The 19,543-nt window shown below is 35.0% G+C and overlaps 2 protein-coding genes across 3 annotated transcripts in view; one reads left to right on the top strand and one right to left on the bottom strand.

The window, feature by feature from the left end:
- Positions 1 to 3,528: 3,528 nt before the first annotated feature.
- LOC106181886 (uncharacterized) lies at positions 3,529 to 8,624 on the bottom strand. Its single transcript, XM_013566415.3, has 4 exons — positions 8,091 to 8,624; positions 7,544 to 7,627; positions 6,440 to 7,069; positions 3,529 to 6,214 (listed from the first exon to the last, which is right to left on the bottom strand). The coding sequence occupies exons 1-4, from the start codon at positions 8,149 to 8,151 to the stop codon at positions 5,928 to 5,930; spliced, it is 1,062 nt and encodes a 353-aa protein (XP_013421869.2). The 5' UTR covers positions 8,152 to 8,624; the 3' UTR covers positions 3,529 to 5,927.
- A 4,196-nt stretch (positions 8,625 to 12,820) lies between these two features.
- The window catches only part of LOC106181883 (putative E3 ubiquitin-protein ligase HECTD2), a 14,753-nt gene continuing 8,030 nt past the window's right edge, over positions 12,821 to 19,543 (top strand). The window contains exons 1-7 of one of the 2 annotated variants that reach the window (XM_086997135.1): positions 12,821 to 13,132; positions 15,251 to 15,531; positions 15,827 to 15,929; positions 17,055 to 17,144; positions 17,420 to 17,481; positions 17,694 to 17,720; positions 18,646 to 18,691. In XM_086997135.1, the coding sequence (XP_086853261.1) occupies positions 12,935 to 13,132; positions 15,251 to 15,531; positions 15,827 to 15,929; positions 17,055 to 17,144; positions 17,420 to 17,481; positions 17,694 to 17,720; positions 18,646 to 18,691 (807 nt within the window). In that variant the 5' untranslated portion in view covers positions 12,821 to 12,934. The remainder of the gene's footprint in view (positions 13,133 to 15,250; positions 15,532 to 15,826; positions 15,930 to 17,054; positions 17,145 to 17,419; positions 17,482 to 17,693; positions 17,721 to 18,645; positions 18,692 to 19,543) is intronic. The other variant, XM_086997144.1, reaches the window with a different exon arrangement.

Below are 19,543 nucleotides of genomic sequence, written 5' to 3'. Positions count from 1 at the left end.
CGGCACAACATTCTGAAGGAAGGTAAATATGATTATTTTTCATATTGTTCATTTAAAAATTAGTTATTGAGAGGTGGGTCGGACGAGAAAAAAGCTTAAAACAAATATATCGGGCTAACACTTTTAAATTATCAAAATTTAAATTATCTTACATTTCTCCTCTTTTTAACCTTTCATATTTTTTGTTTACAACATTACTTTATTATTTGCCTAGTATATTTTAAATGCATACTATTAAGGCAACATGACGACGGCGGCGGCCATTACACACACAGGTGATGGCTGTATTACGTCCAGACAAATTGTGTATGTCCATAAAAACCATGTGTAAGACCTCAGTAATTAGCTATGCATGTGCTTGCTTTACTGATAGAGTATAGGATTCCTGCTGAGGTTGGTTCGTGCCCTTACGTCTGTGTTTCAAGCCCGACGTTTTCAACTACCTGAAAAAAACTGAACGAATAAGTGCTCGTTCAAGGCTATAGTTGAATAACACTCTTCGAGGTCGACTAGTAGATGAGGTTGTGCTTTTTTTGCAATTGCCTTGACAGTGGTATGATTGGATTTATTTGCCAAAGGGATAAGGGGAATAAATCCGAGCAGGATAAAAAGCGTTTTAAAAAGTAAATATGCAGTATGTTAAAACATGAGTACCTGCAGTGGGAGGTGTGGATGATGATGCCTTATTCGAACGCTGACTAGCGCTTTCTTTGTTGGATGAAAGAGTACAGAAAATTTACGCCAACTTTAGGAATTAATCAAAACTGCCTCAAAGGTGTGAGAAAAATTTTAACTGAGTTTGTTCTTTGTCGGTTTCATTTTCTTCAGCTGTTCCAGGAATTTAGGTGCGATAGAAGGTTACACTTTGTTAACGCATCGAGAAACACTTTTCCTTTGAACTCTGTTCAAGACAAGTGTTTCCTTCCCAGCTTTGCAATATTGCCAATGTGGAAAAAAGGGACGCGAGTGTTAACATTTTCACCGCTGATATATATATATATATATATATATATATATATATATATATATATATATATATATGAAACATACATTCCAAACTAAACGCATGAATGAAAGTATTTAATTGGGTGAATTTCATTGGATTATAATGGGTTTTCTTATCATATTGAACCCGTTTGCAGAGTATAGTGAATATTTACATTCACACAAGCATAATCATAATACGTGAATGAATAATAAGAAGGCATCTATTTCACAGGGCAAAAAATAATCTTTCCGATTTTTCAGCCTCCGCGGATACGTCAGAACGGTTTGGTGTTCCATAAGGGCCATGAAAAGCGCGTACTAGTGACAATTTGCCCCTCATTCTGAACGAAATGAGTGATCTTTGTTCTGTTGCAGCAGAATATCCGTAAGAACACCAAGTCCTGTACCCTGGTGGAAAGATTTCGATACATTGTGCTTGGCCTCTATGCAGGTACACCAGTCGGGGCATAACTCTATAAAACTGTGCGGACCGTTCCGTGTGACACAGTCATTTGTCTGGCAGTGTTTGTATTTTTAGCGCCATTTTGGCACAGATTTTAATTAAAACAATGTCGTAAAATTTTGCTTATCTCTGTTTACCAATCGTTTGCATGCAAAATTTCAAATTCTTCAATGCAGTAGTTCCGGCATATGGATACTTTTTTAACAGAACCACTGCATATTACGCAATGCCGCAGTGCTACTGACATGGTAATCAGTTAATTGGCAGCGACACACCTGACTACACCCTCCTCCATTCACATATCTTATATGACATCCGATATTTTTTTTAAAAAAGGACGCATTTACCTAGGTATACCTTTGAAACTGAAATATTCCATATTAAATGTCAAGTGTACAAGTAGCAGACACATATAACTTACTAGCATTTACCTTGTCGCTTGTATCAGAAAAAAATGTCTCTCGCACTTGCGGTTATCTGGATTTCATAGGATCATGTTTTAGGTGTCTCTGGAGTAATTTTTGTATGTCTGCTTATCCTGGGACGACCAATTTATAATGCCAAAAAAGGTGGTGCAAAATTAACCAGAAAGTTCAAATCTACTCATTGACGTGCGGGTCTTTATATATAACACACACTTAATGTATTTCTAATTTTTCGAAATTTTTTTAGAAAATTAATAAGACGTATAAATAAGGATTTTTCATTGCTTTGATGATGGCAATTCACACTCCGGCGTTTTGAAGGGATCTTATGTTCATTAAATTGATGAACAAGATGTAGCGGACATACATTGGATCAACGTGTTCACTGGTGCAATCAAACTTTAAATGATGAGGGTGTTGGAAGAACCGGCGGGAGGTCGTTAAACATTCTAACCCTGCATATACGATGAACAGTGTGTTAGATGTGTTCTAACTAGAGAGCGCAATCGTAAACATATCAGTATATGGGCCACTCAAAAATAATGGCTAATTTTTCATTTAAAAAGCTCAAAAAATTTGTAAAATTATCCTGAAATGCTAAATTTAATGCATCATTTTATTTTTATTTATTTATTTATTTATTTTATTATTATTATTATTATTTTTGCTAAGTGTTCATGACTTCAAAAATCATCAATTGATATCTTTTATAACAAAAAATTACAGCTGAAATTATAGCTAAACTCTTAGGAATGTAACAATTTTGCAGCTGGAAATTGTACCAACCTCTTGTTTATATCTAATATTATCTAAAAATCATAGAAGATGTTTGTTTAATTTTGGACTTTGGTTCTAGGATAATTAAAACATATTCGTCAATCGCAACATTGTCAAAAATATTTTATAATGAACACAAATCAATCGAGCAAAAGGGTATATAGCCTGAGGTCCTGGTACGTTCATTCCTTCTGCAGCAAGCTATACTAGTTAGAAATGTATGTGTGCAGTTAAGAGCTCAAAACACTGGTAACAGGAGCCGTTACTTATTCTTACACCCATCGAGTTTCGCGGTGCGGCTGACAGGGAAACTCACATTGCCAAACGTGTACGCTTGCTTCAGGTAGATATGGCCTCTCTGTTCTGGTCATGAGTAACTGCAAACAAGATCTCGATCTGCTGATCTCGGTCATAATTTATGAAAGGAATTAAAAGAATATTTGATACGCAAAGTGTCATCCAATATATGATAAATTGGTTCGCACTTTTCCCATTTCCTTAATTTGTGTCAACAAAACGCATGGAAGTTATTTCACTAAGCAACAACTGGTTTTAGAGGCAAATAGTGCCCGTTTATATCTGGATTAATAGTTATATTAATTGTAGTTACTGGGAATTAGAAAGTGCTCTACCTATCTGCTTGTGCCCTGCATATATATATATATATATATATATATATATATATATATATATATATATATATCACAACACGGCCTTTATAAGGGATGGGTAACCAGTGATCGGTCTCACCTGTACTGTCCGACCCTCCCACCCTAGTAAATACAAAATGAGGTTATCCATTTGCTACTAATAATAATGGTATGTGAAATTATGATTCTGGCTTATTTAGAACCATTTTTTTTTTTCATTTCTGTATTTGTCTAGTAGCTAAAGGTTGTGGTTGATCCTGTCTCCGTCTTTATCAATGCATAACCCTTAAAGCATACTCCAGGCAACATACGCGCAAATAAAGATTCCCAGGCAATCCCTTGCATAGTAATGAAGCACGTGTCCTGATATTCTGTGGTAAGTAGGCGCTGTCAGTGCAACGTTCTTAAAACTTATAAAATAAATGCCTCTCAGAAAAAAATTGATTTTCTTACGCTAGGGTAAACTTGAACGTGGGTTATGCTGTTTGAAACCCTTCCTAAATAAAATGGAATCAATCTTAACACAAGAACGTGATTAAAAGATCAACCAGTGTCTTGGAATACATTCACCAACTTTGCATTAAAATATTGATTTCTTCCCAAGCATAATTAAATTTACTTCACCGATAATTATCTCTATGTGTTGAGTCACTAAAAAGGGAACAAAGTTGGGCGGCACAGAAATGGCAATTACACTGGTAAATATTAGATATCAATATAAAATGTACGGCGTGTAAATGGTCGATTTGTAAGAAAGGCGTATTGCGTCACAAAAAATCGCACGCTGAAAGCACTGGACTTTCCCACGATTATAATGTTAAACTCGAAGTGTGTCATGGTCAGTGACCTAGAGGAAAAACAACAAAATACAAATACAGACTTTTCTAAAAGTACTTGTTAAATGATTATAGGAGTGTTAAACTGTATAATGTCATATAATAGAGAGAATGAACTAAAGCACATTTGTCTTTGTGTAAGGTATCAAGTTCTCAGTGCGAAATATAACGGATCGTGCCATCTTTGGATTCCTGCCTCAGTTTACCACTTAAACATCCCGGGTAGAGACACAGAAAATAACGCACGAAAGGATCTTCCGACCCATCTATCATCATACGTATACCTGTCATAGATGTTCTAGCAGTTTACATTTTTTATTGATCTATATCAAAACACCTGTACAATTAGCTAATAAAGCACACAGAAAACATAGGCGTTACATAATACCACGCTTTTATATAAGTTTTTCAGTCGTGAATCATATCAATTCATTATCACCAATATCAATATAAACTGAACAAATGTATAGACATATGAAGTCTAATAGGCCCTGTGGTATGTATCAAATGGGTCTAGTCAACATTATGCCAATGTCATATGTCAGTTTCGTCTGATAAAATATTACTGTTTATGATTCGACAGTGATGCCCAGCTTATGAAGGTGCACGTTGGTGATATTTGGTTCTACACAAGTGGCAATGTATTAATACTGAATACTTTGTGCATTGGTTTAGTTTGGTAATTTGTTTCTAACCTGATTTCCTAGAGTGGACTTTTCACGCTCTAATGGCAATATATGTATAGGTCTTATGCACACAAAAGAGGTCATTTGATCGCAGGAAATCCACTCTAAAAATCAGGTTAAAATTTCCAAATAAAACCAATGCACAAAACAGAAGGCTAAGATAGCTTTTCGGATTTTTGATTCCAGCTAGGTCGAAATATTTAAGGGTTTTGGTAAAAACAAGCCCGAGATCTGGAAGATCAAAAAGACCTAAACGCTTACCGTACACCTTTTTTTGTAGCAGCAGTTTTACAGTTTTACGTGATGTGTATTTAACGGAATTATTAGTAAAAAGTGATGTCTTATAAGAAGGTTTAATACAAAATTGGCACCGATCTCAGTGCTCGTCAATAGATTCATCTGAATATACAGTATCCAGACTGCCTTCGCGGCTATCGAACATACTACATGTTGTTGACAGACTTGTGTTCGTCTCAAAATGAGATATCGTTACATCGAATTCAAATACCACGCTCGGTTTGAAATAGTTGATACGCACACGTACAGCATATATTGGGTGGATAAATGGAAACGTCTCGTTTCTCAAATATTATAGACCATAATTCAACAAAATTTCACATTACACTACCTCATGATATTGCGTCTTCAGCACATACATTTTTTCTTAATATCCTTAGTATCAAAAAATGTTATTCCGTTATTCCCTGAAGCAGAATCATGTCGTAGTATAAAGTGATGTTTCGCATAATAAGTTATCAAAGACTAAATTTCTGGACGTTTTCTTCGTGCGATACGTATCATTGCAAAACAAGCTATCACAGGATTGTGGTATGAAATTTTTTTCTAAAGATATTTATAACATTTTCATAACACTCGACTCTTTTTTTGACATTCTATGATATTTTGTCTTTCAAAAGTCAGTAAGAAACACAATAACATATGGACATGTATTTCAAGGCATTATGGACGTGAACTGCCCAAGCGAACAGTTAATACATCACTGCAGGTGCGCTAAATGCTCTGAGAACATTACACTTTGAACTGATATTTCATGGAATCAATGAACATTAACAACGTTTGATGTCCATAAAATTCTTACTTTTCTAGTCGCAAGCCCCCATTTTTTCTTCAAAATATACCACATTTTGGCTCTGCCCATCACTTTCAATATCGCTCGGAGGAATATCTACTAACTTGGTACCGAACAGGAGACAGGCCCCTCCTTCGGGTCGGAAGGTAAAACCTTCACAGTCGAACCTACTGGCACATAATATTGCACACTGTAGCTTTGTGACGTGTGTTGTAATTCCAATGCTATGCTTGCTGTCAGGAAAAGAACCACTTAAAAGTCTGCCATACAGGTATGATTTTTTCTTCGGCTGGCTGCAAACTGAAAGGAACAAATTTCAAAACTTACATTTTGGGTAGCTAGTTCTTGCAATGGGTAAATCAGTAAGGGAAGCCCAGCTTTCTTTTCCTTAGAACCGTCTTTAATTCTGTGAGTTTTGGAAATTTTGAATAGCAAATTAAAAACGCCAGTGGTTGCATTGGAAACCGCTTAGTTTGGTTCAGAACTACTCCATGCCTTGAAGACCATAAACAAACCAAAACTTACCTTTTGGCGTTGCAGTTGTGTCTTCAAACGATGTAGCTGTAGTTGTTGTTGCTGTTGTTGTTAATGATATTGTTGTTATCTCTTGCCTTGTGGTTGTCTCTTCTACTTGGATTGTTGTTATCTCATGCGTTGCTGTTGTCTCTTCCGTTGTTGTTGTTGTTGTCTCTTCTAATGGCGTTGTTGTTATTTCTTGCGTTGTTTTTGTCTCTTCTAATGACGTTGTTGTTAACTCTTGCGTTGTTGTTGTTGTTGCCTCTTCCTTTGTTGTTGTTGTTGTATCGTCTAATGGCGCTGATGTTATTTCTTGCGTTGTTGTTGTCTCTTCAGTTGTTGTTGTCGTCTTTTCCGTCGTCGTTGTTGCCTCTTCCGTTATTGTTGTTGTCTCTTCCGATGATGGCAGGACAGAGCGATCAAATGCGTAGAAATTCCAGGGTTGACCACTCGGGGTTATGAAAGTTCCAGTTTGCACACTCAAAGCTTCACACTTCCCTCCAGTACTCTTATGATTTATAGCTACGCATTCAGTGATCCGCTCGCATTTTGCTTTGCAATCACTCAGGCCAGTGTTTGAATTGTCTGGTTCTAGTATAGAATCAGAGTCTAGCTTCTTACCAGAGGTCTCTGTCCAACCTGTGAACAGATGCAATCCTAAATCATAGTCAGAGCCAGGGGACGAATAAGGAACCCTGCTATTTTCAAACAGAATCTCTACAAGTTCTAGATTTCATTTATGCTCAATACCGTCAAAATAAAGCACAGTCATTTTCATTACTTTGCAGATCTGACCTTCTAATGAAAAATGCACAGAACAATAAAATGTGTAGAAACCTCAATATGGACCACTGAACCCAAAGAAGAGTAAAAAAGAGTACAGACTGAAATTGAGAAACCAGCTTCCCACCCTCCCAAATAGCCCAAAATACCATGTCTTACACGCATGTACTAAATTTCACTGACAGTAGGGTTTTGGGACCAAAAAAGCGTACTGACTTATTAGTCATTCTCTTTTCATACTGATATTCTTGAATAATATGAGCAAATATCCATCTTAAACTACACATGTACATCACGACGGAGAAACAGAGATAGGGACTATAAACATACCAGTACTGCGTTTGTGTCTTTGGCTGCCATGGTTGGAGCTGCCCTCCGACTCGACTGCGTGCGCCAGCAATCTATCCGTACTGCCTGTGATAAAACAATGTGCCAATTAATTGAATTATTTAAAGGAAAAAAACTGTTAGTGTGACATGTTTGCATCAACCCTTGTTATGTTTTTATCAAGAATTATTAAAAAAATATCTTTGACAGCCAAATTTGGATTAATCAGAATATGGTCAAAGAGATTATCTTGTAAAACAACCAAAGAAGACAATGTGGTTTAACATATATTTGTAGCATTTATATCGCACATACATACCATGCAATATTTTAAAAATATTTTTATACGCTATATTTGTAAAAAAAAATTATTAAACCTATCATGGTATCCGTTTGAATATACTAATTTACGTAGACAATGAATTTGACGAAATGATCGTAAGTAAGTTAAAGGCACAGAGGCCTTCATTTGTATCGACGAAGGTTTTACTATGAAAATAGCTTAAATTTATCAAGCGTTTGATAATTGAACTATGTATTCCTAACTCACCATGGTAAAAATCCACAATACAAATGCTCACGAGGAGTAGCAGCAAAAATCTTGAGGGCATAACCAATTTTTATCACAGGTTGTTGGTGGAACAACGGTATGTCTCAGCGCTAATAGCATCACTAACATATAGCGTCAGCGGGCCTGCTAATATCCATGTTTAAGATACAACCATGTGCGTCCATTTCCTAGTTACATGTTTAACAGCCCTGATATTTCGATCAAACGCTCCTAGAATACCAACCTCCGAGCGTGTCACCGTGCCCTGCAAATACTATTGTGCAGTAGGCAATCAATGGCAGGTACATAAAAACTCCTCTCGCGGATGCCACTTCCGATTCTTTTTGAGGAAGATTCTAAAGCTGCAAACATTTGATAAATGGAGAACCGTTCGGTGTTAATCCATGAAGTTTTTCTTACCGATTGACTTTTCCGCCTCCACGCATGTTCATTAGCGAACATCATTTCTGTGCAAACCTGTAAAAGTACTTTCCAATTAAAAAGGAACGGTCATACACATCGTTGGTTTAGTGCCATTTATCATTTATGGTAGCATTTTGTATATAATGCAGTGTCGGTTAACTTTTAGGCAGTTCAGACACATTTGCTGTTTTTTCCTACATAAAAAATTCATACTTAATAACTGATACTTTGTAATCAGACTGGCTTATTTTGATCTATATTTTTCCATACTTTGGGAGGCTTATGGTAAGCAAATATAATTAGTATAACTGATATGTTATTGCGTTTTTTTTCTGTGTAGCTTTCTTCATAACTATATGGATATATTTCACTTTGCCTACGTCAACTATGTGCTATATAAATAAATAAATAAATAAATAAATAAATAAATAAAAAGCAAACTATTTAAAATTTGAGTAGTATTATGATAGTATTTGAGTATGGCCTGGATATCATCCTTGGCATATTGTGTTTTCTATATCTACATTCACCTATAAGATTCTTCACCACTCAATTCAAGCATTTATACGTAGCACATAATTTTACTTAGAGTCAATTAAGCATATACCGGTTGGCACTCATGGCTCTTAAGTGGTAGAAAACCCAACTTCCTACAACCCTTATGGAACATACATAAAATTTGTTAAATTGGCTAACAATTGGGAGTAGTGGTCAGTGAAAACAAGGCAGCTGAACTGTCAAAATGTAAAAAAAAAAAAAAATAAAATAATAATAATAATAATGATAAATAAATAAATAAAATTTAAAAACGTTGAAAGTGCACAAAATAGGGTCTTTGTCTGTTTATGCAATATTACATAATGTTTATCAGCATAATATTTCACCAACAATTTTAATTATGCACAGAAAAAGCTACTAGTACAGGAGTACAGGGCCTTGGGAGTTCGCAGACACATTTAAAATATATGTCAGTGTGGGGAAAATGAAAACTTCCGGCTGATTTTCGAACTTGAGCTGTTTTTTTAGTCCTAATAATCATTTGAGTTTGAGGATGAAAAGTAACACGGTTATCCTTTCATGGTGTTAACGTTGGCATTTCAAAATATATTTTGTCAATTTTGATGCATTATTACTTTTTTCTTAAAATAGCATTTATCACTACCAGTTCTTAATTAGACCTACAGAAATGGGTTTCAGGATCATGGGAGTTCAAAGTTAAAAACTGAAAATGCCCATGTATGATAATGAAAAATTAAAAAAAGAAAGAAAAAAGGCACAACTTTTAGATAAAGAATCCAATCTGGCCAGTTTGCGTCCTCAAGCTGTACTTTATTCCTAAAATCCACTGTTTACGATTAAAAGTGCACGGCGACGCCGACAGATGCAGGTGATGGATGTATGTAGACACGATGTGTTTGTACATATAAAGAGGCCGTTGTTACAGGAATGGTAGTCTGCTGGGAACCGCAGTCTGTTCTTCATTACTTTGTACAGGTGACATTCGTCCCATATACATACTTACATGTACCGGTACCCCAATTTTCCGACTAACCCAAACCTGTACTACTCATATTTGACCCCTGACTTCCATCTCAAGGACAACCATTTCTGTCACACCGGTGTCTCCCTTCATACGTACTTTCGAGCAGCGGCAGTAATCAGCAATACCCAGCTAGCGCCATAAAAATTGTATTCTCACTAAAATGTATCATACAGACACGCAATAGAAGTCAGTTTGGCTTGGGAAACAAGAGGCGCTTGTCCAATCACTTAGAATTTATTGCCGGAAAAGCGAGAACAATAATAACAATAGTCTACAAGCAAAATACCGGTGATGGGCCTATACAAATCCTAAATCATGTAAAATTACTGGAAATGTGGTGGGAGGAATAACCATCTGCTTTTTTTGTTCTGTGTTTTGATTTCGTTAATTCACTGAAGCTGATACACTGAAAACTATTTGTAGTAGACGACAAGAACAGATAAAAAAGGCCTTCTATGAACAGATTAAGCACGAGCCGGTTAGAGACAGAAGTAAACACTACAGATGCACCCATCTACTGCCCTCATTACAGAAATTGTGGTAGTTGAGAATTGAAGTTGCGCTCGATGCATTCAATGATAAAAAAATATTTATCGTCAGTAAAACAAGTAGGGTCCCGCTCTCACTTTCCACTCCCGCTTCAGATCTAGCATTATTCATAAGCTGTTACAGATAATCGTGACACAATTTTATCAGGTTTTTTTCAACATGTAACTAAAGCAACATGTCTATGGGGGAAATAACCTGACTGTTTCAATAAACTAAAGGAAGAACATATCATGAATAAATGAGTAAAATAAATGAATGCGGCTGTATTTTGATTTTCAGAATGAATGCAAAAATGACATTATATATGTAATCAAGTGAATTATAGGCCTAAGAAGGGAAGGAGCCTGCGTGTGTTGAATTTGCTCTGAATATGGACGTATCCTCTGTAGAGTTCACAAATATAATTCCCAGACGTTTTAATTAATTTGATTAGAGTAGCTTGCTTGTGCAATTGACTTGTTTTATGGCCTTACCTGTAATTATGTAACTTAAGTGGACGTGTGCAATTTGAATAATTAAAATTAGTATGTACCGCCAAATAATGCAGCACAGAATCCACTGATAAGAAATATTGTATAAAAGACGTTCAGAATTAATATCGGGGGGCAGACTGAAGAAGACTCGAAGGTGACCGCTCGACAGAGCCATGGGAGACGGCTTGGAAGTTGGAGACTTCACGTAGAACATGTAGTTAGGGAGCGTCAACTAATAAACCATTAAACTGGTCATTATGTAGACTTGGGTTTTCTTTGCGCGACCTCACGTAAATCTGACACGAACCGTGGAATCTTTGGATCGCGTTATCCACTAAGAGCGCATTCTCAACGAATTAAGCCAGGCTTTACAAAGCCGGTGACCTAAAAATGGCGGACGTACATGAAAGAAAAACCGCCTAATCTTTTAATAGTCTCTCCACCTCTCACACGCCTCCCCACACGTCGTCCCTGCGGGGTACAGTAATTAAATCTCGGCTCCGAACATTAATATTTCCGTGAATATCTCTGGTGATATTATCTCCGTAGATAGTCGATTCATTGCTGCTCTACGGGCCAAATTATTCCTTTTTCGTCTCTGTTTTCAAATATAATAGAACAGAAGAGCTTTTTTCCTTCGATCGCCTTCAGCCGCCATGCTTTCTTCACCACGAGTTTAACTGATGAGCATGCGCACTTAATATTTCTCAGGTAGCTTCCGCATGGCGAACGGAGACGCGATTTAATATTACTGTACCCCGCAGGGACGACGTGTGGGGAGGCGGAGAGACTATTAAAAGATTAGGCGGTTTTTCTTTCATGTACGTCCGCCATTTTTAGGTCACCGGCTTTGCAAAGCCTGGCTTAATTCGTTGAGAATGCGCTCTAAGTAAGTCTAAAACGTAATGTCCTATTTCGAGCCCACGCTTGAATTAAGCGTACAAAATTATATAAGTTTAGGACATTCATCTCATATGTATATGTTAAGGTACATAACACTCAGACATATTGAATATGCGTTTAATTCAGTCTAAGCACACATCAGTTAGTTGAAATTATACATATCAGTTGTAGGGGTTATTCACCACCAGGCTTCTTCATGAGACGCATTAATTAGTTCGCTCGAAACGGCTGCTGTTTGAAGGAAAGGACTGATATCAGGATTATTTGAAGAGGTCCGCAGATGCTTTTCCTGCTGGGCCTCTATTTTCTCCTCCGGTATCGGTATAAAACCACACTTCTTGTGTGTCTACATTTTAAAACGAATTTGTGAAGGCCCTAAATTTAAGCCAAAAGGCCAACAAGTTGAATTTAAATTTATCTAGATCTAAATAGCTAACGGTTACGATTAAAAAGTTGATCAAATAAATTTACTCTTACAAACTAGATTTTTCTTTTTTTTCTTTCTCTCTTTTTTTTTAAAGTTTTTTTTTTTTTCGGAATACTTTTCTTTGTATATTTCGGGACTTTGGGGCCACCATAGAAAAGGAAGTGCGCGATTGGAAACGGAAGTTTTGTATCTGACATCTGACTCGCGACCTAAATCCGCAAGAAAAAAATACGCATGTTTATTTAAAAAGACACTTTTATTCATACAATAAAAATGTACTAAAATGCAGATATGTAATATTAATTTGTAAATTTAAGGTGTTTCATGGTAATAAATGTAATTTAGCATTGCATATAAGCTCCCGAGTTTGCGTACGAGTTGGCGGAGTAATCAACTCGAATTGATCCACGTGAGACTACTTTTGTATACAATCATGGCTGTCAATGTCAGCTGAATACCGTGTCCGGCGGAATAATCGGGTAGTTTTTCAATTTAAAATGTAGGAACCATAGCTATAGTTATTTAAATGGCCAGTCAGGCATCATCGGCTGTCACTGTCGTAACTTGCAAAAGTTGTAACACTTCTGTAACTCAGCAACCCGGGACAAGGCGGACAATTTGCCCAAATTGTGGGAATTTCTACGATCCCCGGGCTGCCGTTGATGCTCGACTACGAAGTCGAAGGAAACCCCCTGAAGAAAAATTACCGGAATTACAGAAAAATGTAAGGCTTCCAAATGCATTTTCCACAGAATGATTTGATATAATGAGCATCTAGCTTATTAGAGATGATAATGTAGGTATATAATACGCTGTGGTTTTTTTTCGGGGTAGCACCAGTAAATTTGAACAGATTTTAAGGTTTATTCCCATTGAAACAATCGGCCAACGTAGATAGAACCATCTCTGCGGCGACTCTAGCTAATTGTTAAACAGATAAACAGGTCTATAGCTTTTCTGTATTATACTCAATGCCAGGAGGAGGCGTGCTAATCTTTTAAACTGATATCATCAAACGAAGTTTAGTTGGCTCAATCTATGTAGACCAATATTTTCATTGGGAATGAATCTTTAAGCATTTTGTATGTATGTATTTTGAAGGGTTCATAAATGCATTATGTATTTTTAAACACCCAAATGACATACTGTATACTTATGCATGAAAGACAGACTAATAACATGTATTTAAATCGAAACAGGATTGGGTCATAATATCTCTGATTACATGCTCTGATGACAGGTTTTCTTTACACCTTGTTATTTTATGAAAAACAGAGTGTATTTCAGGTATTTAAATCCCATAGTTGAATGATTTGTATAGTTCATGTGTATGGGAGATCATACTTTGTGCTGAAGTTGAAAACAGAAACCATGGTAATGCACAATAACCCGTTTTCTACACCTATCAACATTTCCAACAAAGTACACTTTTTGTATTTCTCTAGTGTGTAAATGATCCCTGAGGTGACCAAAAAATGCAACAATACTATTCTGAAAGCTTTCTTTCCATAATGTACAGCTGCAAAGCTGACTGGTATGTCTGTGTCCCAGTTTTAAGCACTGTTTGAGTGTAATTTTTGCCTAAGAATAAGAGTTTAAAATACCCAGCAATATATGGAAACAAAATTATATGATATACTAAGACAAATCCATCCCTTTTCACATGAAAGCACCCCATTGTAATCCAACACAGGAATATTTTGATAGATTTTCAAAAATGATAACCCATTATTATTACCCATTGGATGTGCAGAAACATATATTTTTATATACATACAAATAAATAAAATAAAATAAATAAGCCTGAGACATATCTAAACTTAAAACTCATAAGTTTCATTGACATACTCATTGTGTGTGTGTGTGTGTGTGTGTGTGTGTGTGTGTGTGTGTGTGTGTGTGTGTGTGTGTGAGACACATGTGGGACCACATAAAATTATTTAATGATGCTTTGAATATATATATATATTTATTAAATATTATTATTATTAAACTGAGACATGATCTGGAGATTATTTAAGCATATGTTACAAGATGTGCTTCTTTTTCTATAGAGAAGCTTGCTTTTTAATTTTGTTGATACTGTTCAATAGGAATGTTCTAATTTTTAGAAATTATCACTTAAAAAATACAGTTGCAAATATAAGAAATATAGCTGATATATGTCTGTTGGATTTCAAATCAGTCCATTTACAGTATTGATTGTTCCCAAGGAGGACTATAACTATGGACCAAAACAATTGTACACAATAGGACTGTTTTTAAGTGTTTGTTTACTATTGAACACATAAGTGATATGATGTGTGTGGTGTATCTGATGTAAAAATAAATCCATAACATTATTGATCCAAAATTGCATTCATAGTTTTCTTACGTTGTTCTTTCTGCATGACGATATTGATTGACCTCGTATTTGAAGTAACATTATTAAACATCGCCTGTGGTTGCAAACCAAAGACACTGTGAATTATTTATCAGCAATGGCGCGTAAATAAATGAGGGCATTGGAAGTCAGTTTGAAGAAATGGGGAAGGTGGATTAAACATTAATCCTCACTATTGTGATCTTTTAGCTGATCTATATAATACAAATTAAGGCTGAAAAGCAGTTTAGATAGACAGAATTGACAAAGCCCTTAAAAAAAAGAGGGTGACAGGAAAAAAAAGGGGGGAGGAGGAGTAGGTAGGGGGTATTTTTTTATTTACTGTAAGAGATATGTGAATTTGTTAATATTCGTATAATTTTATTATATTATGCCCAACAGAAAGTTATTATTATTATTATTATTATTATTATTATTATTATTATTATTATTATTATTATTATTTTGCATTTTTTTCAGGAAAAAGAAAAAGAAAAGTCAGGAGGCGCATTTCAATCAATAGCTAATTTTTTCCACAATCTGGGATCTAGTAAAAAGAAATCAAACAATGATTTGTCTGATGAACAAAGTTCAACCAGTACTTCTCTCCCACCAATATCACACGATAGTAAAGGACGTTTAACTGTGACTCCACAAACATCTGAAGATAGTGGGTGTCAGAGCCGCTCAAGCCAACGCAATCAAAATTCTCCCCAGAAAGTTGTCTATCCAGTAAGAACAAAAACAGCAGAAGTGTTGAAGTAAGTGATTGTCACATTTTGGCTTACAAAATATAGACTTTATTTTGAAGAAAGATAATTGAATGCAAATAATATGTAATGGTTCTCTCTACAAGGATAATTCCATGAGAAAAAGTTAATAATACTTTAGAATATATATTTGTCAAATAAAATTATTTGAGGTGTTTGTTTTATAGACAGTCATGCATATCCATACACGTTTCCATTGCATAGCCCAGATAATAATATTACAGGCCACCTGGTCACAAAGTTTCAAAGACAGGTATTAAAACATTCTGAACCATTCTTTTATCAGGTCTGAAGTAGAGGCAGCACATGCTTCTGGAAATTGGAAAGAAGTGCAAGATTTCTATGCAACTACCTTTGATTCTTTCCTAGAGCTCAATGCTGCATTCAAGGTGAGTGTAGCATACAGAAGTAACAAGTTCATGATTGTGCCGTGATGTTATGGAAAGCAGTTACATTGTATCATATTGGTTTTACCTGACAAAAGTGTTGTTAGATAGTATTAAAAGAACAATTCAGGCATCCATTTATATATGAGATTATCAGAGCGATATTCACACATTCAAGACAGATAGAGATGAGCTGCTAACAGAGCTAAATTGGAAGATTGCATGGTACATCTTATATAAAAGGCGCACACCAGAAAAATCAATGATCCCAAGTTAGATCAATATCTTTTTTAAATTACATTTATATGGCCTATAAAAGATAATTCTATCCCAACTGCTGTGAATTTGATGATGTTTCACTCACTCAGTACCTGAAATCTGTATTTTGATTTTTCTGGATAATAAAAAGCCAACACTACAAAACAATTGTTTTTCATTTAATAGAAAGATGATACAATGAGTGAAAATGAATATCTGTTTTCAAATGAAAATGATATCTGTTTGTAATCCATGATATTGTTTATATTCCAATATAAATTGTTACAACTTTTAAGGGTACAGACAGGGTGAAGCCTTAGCTCAGATTTTTTCATTTATAAGGCAAAATAATGCCTTTGTTCAATGATGCATTGTAATTATGAGCTCAAAACTTCATGAAAAAAAGATTTAAGCCAAAATGTTGAAGTCCATACACTTGGTGTCACCTATGCCAATTTTCATGATTAGATCTGGTTCAGAGATGAAGTTATGCCCCATACTTATTGCTATGTCACATCAAAATAGAAAGCTGTTTACATAACAGACAATTAACACTCCAAGGTAGTAATTTTTATGCTTAGCAACAAGAAATGTAAACGCGAATATTTTATATTTTTGAGGGGATTTTTATTGTGTTTAATTAGCAAAATGGTAGATGCATTACTGAATAATAACCTGCACGAAAAACCTTAATTTTGGTATTGGGATAATCATAAACCCTGTCAATAACCTTAAGTTAAAAAATTCATTGTGACAGGTACTCTGAACTACTTGTATTTATGTCACCTGTATGTCCTGGTAGGTCATAGTCTACACTGCAAGTACAGTCTGCACCAATGAAGATTATAATAATTATTATTATTTTGATAGAAAGAGCCATCCAAGGAATATAAGACTACAGATGATCCTGGATTAAAAACAGAGTTAGTCAATACTGTTTTTGATTTCTTGCTGGATTTGGTAAGTTCATGCCATATTTATGTATGCATTTAGAAGGAAATGTATGAAATCTCTCTCTTAAGGAGGAATTGAAATAAATAAATTGTGTAGTGTAGAAGACCTTTATTCAATAAGATAACTAAGATAAATGATAGATTAACAAACTGAATAAAGATTGATATCTAATCAAAATCATACTCCTTCCCTGGATAAATGAAGACATTGTTAATCAAAATTCATATTATTGAGAATTTTACATTTTGAAATCATTTTAAGTGAACATCTTTATTTTACAGCCACAAGACATACAAAAGATTGTGCTCAAGGCCATTATTAACAGTCTGTTAAAAGATAAAAGGTAGGTTTCAGGGTGACATTGCAATATGCTTCATCATTCCATTTGGATAATTGTATAGCCCCAAAATGAAATGTCATTTGTTTTCATTTATTTAAAATATGTAGCTGTAGTCTATTTTTGTGGTAAACAGTAGGTATATTAAATGAAAGATTTAAAAACAGGATGTGAGGTTGTTATAACAAAGTCTAGATATAAAGTTCCTATTTTACCAGACCTCACCATGATGGAGCAGCAAAGCAGTAAGTCTCTGCATGTGACAAATGGTTTGATATTGTGATGCTGTGCTGTTTACTGTTGTTGCCCGCTTATTTTATGTATTTGTTATATCTAGACAACTTGAAGGTCTGACAGTTTGTTCATCCTTCCAATTTATGACCAACACAGATCACTGTGCAGCTACCTGTTAAGACTATCTTGTCAGTAATGGTGACTTGCTCTGTACTTAATGAAGTAGAAAGTGTTGATTTCTATCATCTGTTGCCATGGTAAAGAAAGGATGATTAGTTGTATGCACACAGGAGGCCGACCTGTTCTCTCCACTGTAGACAACTCTATTGCAAATCCTACAGAAAGGCTGTGATTTTATATTAATTTGATATGGATTATTGGTTGTTTCAAAGTGTTTTTTGCTCTGTTAATATGATAATTGTTGTAATTTCCAATCCTGTATTTTAATTTTATGTCTCTTGTAAGTCATTGCTCTAGAAATATGTAAGGAATCATATTTTTTATTTAAATACATTGATGAATGCTTGATAATTGTGCTGAATACTTATACTAGCTAACATGTTCTGGTGTTCAATTCTATCCCCTTTACTATTGTATTTTGATCAGTCTGAGAGAAGTATACAACTATCACATCTCACCAATTATTCAACCCTAGATGTCCAAGGCATTGTGATCTGAGTTAAATTTTGCATTTGTCTGTTGTTCCGATTTTTATTTTTTAAAGTATCTACATGTATATAACCAGCTTAATATAAGCATCTTATTTTTCTAATAGCACCTTATGTTTTGTCCATGAATTTCTTTGAAAATGAATCACTGTTTTATTTTATCATAGATGCAGGTCTCACTTGCATGTAATGGTTCATTATAATACTTAATAGGACCAATTCAATAAATTATTATTATTATATATTATATCTTTAAATATTTTTTTAGACCTCATTCTAAAGATGATTTAAGGGCGTACCTGATATTGTTACAAGTAAGTATACTATTGCAGATCAGGATATTTCAACAGTTTTAAGCTCTTAGTTTTTTCATTATATTCTGTAAACTTATCATGTCATTGAGCCAATTTGCATTCTTTAGACATTTGTGACTGTTTTTAGCCATCCAAAGTAAAAACTGTATATTGTTCACCTAAAGAACTGTTGCCCCTAACTGTTTGAAGGAAACCATGGTGACTAAGCATACAATATGATATTTTGTGTGCGTGCCTGTATGTACATCATGGGATATGCCTGTGAACTTGTCATAAAAACAAATGAAAACTCCAATTTAGAGGGTTATAGAATATAAATCATTGAATTTTATAGGATGTTGATCATAAGAAAAAAAGCACTTGAGCCAGACCAAATTCTGAATTGTTTTCTAGAAACAGATCAATACAACTTGTTGAATTATAAGTGGTTAGAAAGTGAAAAATCTCTCGGTGGACCCAATTAAAAAATTGTGCTGATAGTAAGGTCTTAATGGCAAGTGTGGGGAGATATCTGCTAATCATAATAAGGACTGTTTTTTGACTGATTGATAAAACTGATGGAGACTGAGAATCACTTTTAGTAATTTGTGAAAAATGTGAGATTTGGTCAAGTTTGAATTTCATGCTGTACTTATATTGTCAACACAGACATATCCTGTTGATATGCCTTATATGAAGGCCAAAAGGTAAAGTAACTACAACTACATGTTATTATCTGGGGATGCCTGATAATCTAATTTGATGAAAGGTGGGGTCATTTTTAGTGCAAGGAAGAGAAAAATCAGTCAGGTTTTAGGTTTCAGAGCTTGTGCCTGAACTCAATATTGGAGAGAAAGGTGAAAGAAAAATGAC

Source organism: Lingula anatina, chromosome 1, assembly GCF_051362555.1.
Source record: "Lingula anatina isolate TDL-2025a chromosome 1, LinAna3.0, whole genome shotgun sequence".
NCBI lineage: Eukaryota > Metazoa > Brachiopoda > Lingulata > Lingulida > Lingulidae > Lingula > Lingula anatina.
The sequence above is the reverse complement of the archived record's forward strand: the minus strand, read 5'-3'. Positions and strand labels throughout refer to the sequence as shown.